Genomic DNA, 3,202 nt, shown 5'->3' on the forward strand with positions numbered 1-3,202 from the left:
TTGACCTCCCCGAGCTTGATCAACGCCTGCGGGAAGAGCCAACGGAAGTGGTCGGTATTGGCGAGCCTGTCGACCATCCAACGCGTGGAGCCGTCGCCGTAAAGGTTTTGGTCGACCATGAGCGCGCCACGGCGGCGCTGCAGCATCTTGTAGGTTTCTGCTCGTTCTAACATTGCAATGCATCCGGTTCTACTAGTAATACAAGTAGTAAATGTCACACTACGTAATTGACCTGATAAATCCGTGTCATCTGATTACACATAACTTGACTTTTTTGGATGCAGTTTGTAAAAGTTTTTGGCATAACTAGCGGTGCGAAATATCTTTGGTTTATCACGATCACGCTCCACCATTACAGATTTACAATAGATCCAATGTTAATTATCATGTTCTACTAATTTAGTACTCCCTCCGTCCGAAAATACTTGTCCTAGAGATGAATGTATCTAGATTTATTTTAGTTATAGATACATCAATTATATTCATTTCTAGGACAAGTATTTCCGAACGGAGGAAGTACATTACAAGGACTTTTTCTGCTAATATAATTTTTTCATACTGTCTTTTTAGAAAGACACGTGCATATAATTATTACGTACAATCAAACGCTATTTAAACAACTTGAATGTGTAAAATGCCAAGCTAGCCACCTAGGAAAAATCGACGGCGTGAGGCGTGAGCTCTAGGGCGCCGGTGGCCATAGGTCCGAGCGGCCAGCGGTGCTCACGGCCAATGTTCAAGAGGGCACCTGCGGGCAACGGAGGGAGTAGATCTTTTATATATAATAGTAGAGATATGTGACTGAAACGTATATATGTGCACAACATCTATCCTGTTATTGTTGATCTCGATCATATAAGATAACATTTTATTAGAAAGTAATCAATGCGACGCACATCAAAAGAATGGAAGGTGCGGTCAGAAGTAAGTACATCAAGATGAGTCCGAATAAAACCAAAAAGGAGATAAAAATACAACCAATCCGACTGGAAATAAACACAAAAGTCTCGCCCTTATCGGATGTTTCCTCAGAAAATGATGATGATATCATCAGTTGAACTTGCTGCAGAGCTTGCGGACCTCTCCCTGTGTGCCGGTGAGCACGTTGACCTCCCCGAGCTTCACGAGCGCCTGCGGGAAGAGCCAACGGAAATGGTCGGTATTGGCGAGCCTGTCGACCATCCAACGCGTGGAGCCGTCGCCGTAGAGGTTTTGGTCGACCATGAGCGCGCCGCGGCGGCGCTGCAACATCTTGTAGAAGCTGTTGTCCAGCTTGGACGCGCTGGACCGGTCGTCTAGAAACACGATGTTGTTATCGGATGATGCCGTGTTAGGGCACACATACGTCTTGTATATGGACGCTAGCTCCGGGTCCATGCTCGGGTCCGTTGCACCAGCCTTGCCGCCGTAGCTGTAAAGACGACTCTTCTTGATCATGCTGCAGTGAGTGACTCCAACCGTGTGCGCGCCCAGCAGAACGACCATGTCGTCCGAGCTGAGGCCGAGGGTGCGGAAGAAAGCAGCTGCCTGCGGGGCCGTGAAATCTGGCCCCGGAAGGTTTACGTCGGTGGCTATGGACCGCCGGCGGTCCCTGCGTCCGGTGCGCACCGCGTATCCTTGTCCCGTGGATGCATTGACGGCGTCCCTGGTTGCGAGGATCTCGATGTCGGAGCAGGATACCACGCCGGGGCACCGCCTCTCAAGTTCCATCTTGATGGTGGCGATGAGATCGTAGCCCTTCACGCTCAGGTTTGGTGATGCCGTCTTCTCTGTGCCGGTGCCGTCGATCAGCAGCCCGCCATCGCAGCCCTATACACGTATATATAGTCCAACAGATTAGTTTTCCGTTTTGAAATAAGGAAAAAAACCGGATTTGTTAGTCGATCTATCTGTGGATGTGCTGTAGAAGATTTAATGGCGCGCACGTATGAATCAAACAGCACATTAGTATAATATAATGACTACTGTACTATAATACTCCTATACACAATACATACATTGACGCCGCACTCGTGGAACAGCAAGCGTAGGAGGTGGGCGACGATGGCGCTGTCCTGGGCGAAGCGGGCCTTGACGATACCACGGACCACCGCCTCCACGTCGTTGCCACGGCACTTGCCAGTGTAGAACCCATTCTGCAGCTGCGCCTGGCCGTCGGTCGCAAGCCCAAGCACGGCGACGGCGAGCACCACCACTAGCACTGCTGCCTTTGTATGCTCCATCGTTACCTAGCTAGCTAGATAATTGCTACCCTTGGTGCTTGAGCTCTATGAGGTGTGAGAAGCAATGTGATTATGTCTATCCTATTTATACTATAGGTTAGGGGAGGACACGGTCTCCTTGAAGTTGTCGGATGTTTGGTCGTGGAGATCACGTACGTAGATTCCATTCTTTCTCAATTAAGCAAGTGGGTATGTGCTAGCTGCTGCCCCTTGCTCGAAATTAGTACTATAATATTGTGGTTTGATTTCGGGACCTTTGGAGGCATCCTGATTTTTGTTGGCAAGGATGTCAACCATGATATCCAGTGTGGTATACGGTGTCTCTTCGATAGTGTTTCCTTTAAAAACAGAACTGACTAAGAATTAATTGTTTGTCTTGAAAGTTACATATAAGAGTACCAATCAAAAGAGTATGTCCCTCACCATTGTCAATGTTTCAAATATAACATTCAAAAGTTGCACAAGGCATTAAAAATGATACCACTTGTATGCAATTATCTAGCTTGATTACAGCTAGTCTTAGTTTGATTTGACCCAGAAATTGGTGGTCTTTCCTTTTTTTTGCAGGTGATTAGCCTTTCAAATTCTGAAGGAACAAATTTTAAAACCAGGATAGATTCAAAAGGAAAGTACATTTGGAAAATTTGGAGAGAAAATGGAAGCGTTGGGGATCTTGAAAAGAAAATAATGTACTTACTGTTTTTGCGGCATTCAGTTCAGAAACACTGCGTTGGAAACTTTTGGCGTCAGATGTATACTCAGTGAAGTCTACGTATAGATACATGATAAACACCACTCTCTACATATTTGGAAAATAAAGGTTTCCTTCAAGATAAAAATCTTTATGTGGTTTGAACACAAACAGGTGATTCTTACTAAAGATAATCTTATAAAACGCAATTGAGAGGGTAGCAAACTGTACTGTTTTTGTGACAGTGATGAGTCAATCCAACATCTGTTTATTGACTATCCTTTTGCCA

The 3,202-nt window shown here is 45.9% G+C and overlaps 1 protein-coding gene across 1 annotated transcript; it reads right to left on the reverse strand.

The window, feature by feature from the left end:
• Positions 1-840: 840 nt before the first annotated feature.
• On the reverse strand, positions 841-2,260 carry LOC123398440 (peroxidase 57-like). Its single transcript, XM_045092910.1, has 2 exons — positions 1,998-2,260; positions 841-1,809 (listed from the first exon to the last, which is right to left on the reverse strand). The coding sequence occupies exons 1-2, from the start codon at positions 2,220-2,222 to the stop codon at positions 1,051-1,053; spliced, it is 984 nt and encodes a 327-aa protein (XP_044948845.1). The 5' UTR covers positions 2,223-2,260; the 3' UTR covers positions 841-1,050.
• Between the last annotated feature and the right edge of the window lie 942 nt (positions 2,261-3,202).

This window comes from Hordeum vulgare, chromosome 5H, assembly GCF_904849725.1.
Source record: "Hordeum vulgare subsp. vulgare chromosome 5H, MorexV3_pseudomolecules_assembly, whole genome shotgun sequence".
Classification (NCBI taxonomy): Eukaryota; Viridiplantae; Streptophyta; class Magnoliopsida; order Poales; family Poaceae; genus Hordeum; species Hordeum vulgare.

Coding starts and splice junctions, on each gene's coding strand:
- LOC123398440 (XM_045092910.1), bottom strand. CDS start 2,222: ATGGAGCATACAAAGGCAGCAGTGCTAGTGGTGGTGCTCGCCGTCGCC. Junction 1,810..1,997: donor TCCACGAGTGCGGCGTCAAT/GTATGTATTGTG, acceptor ATACGTGTATAG/GGCTGCGATGGCGGGCTGCT.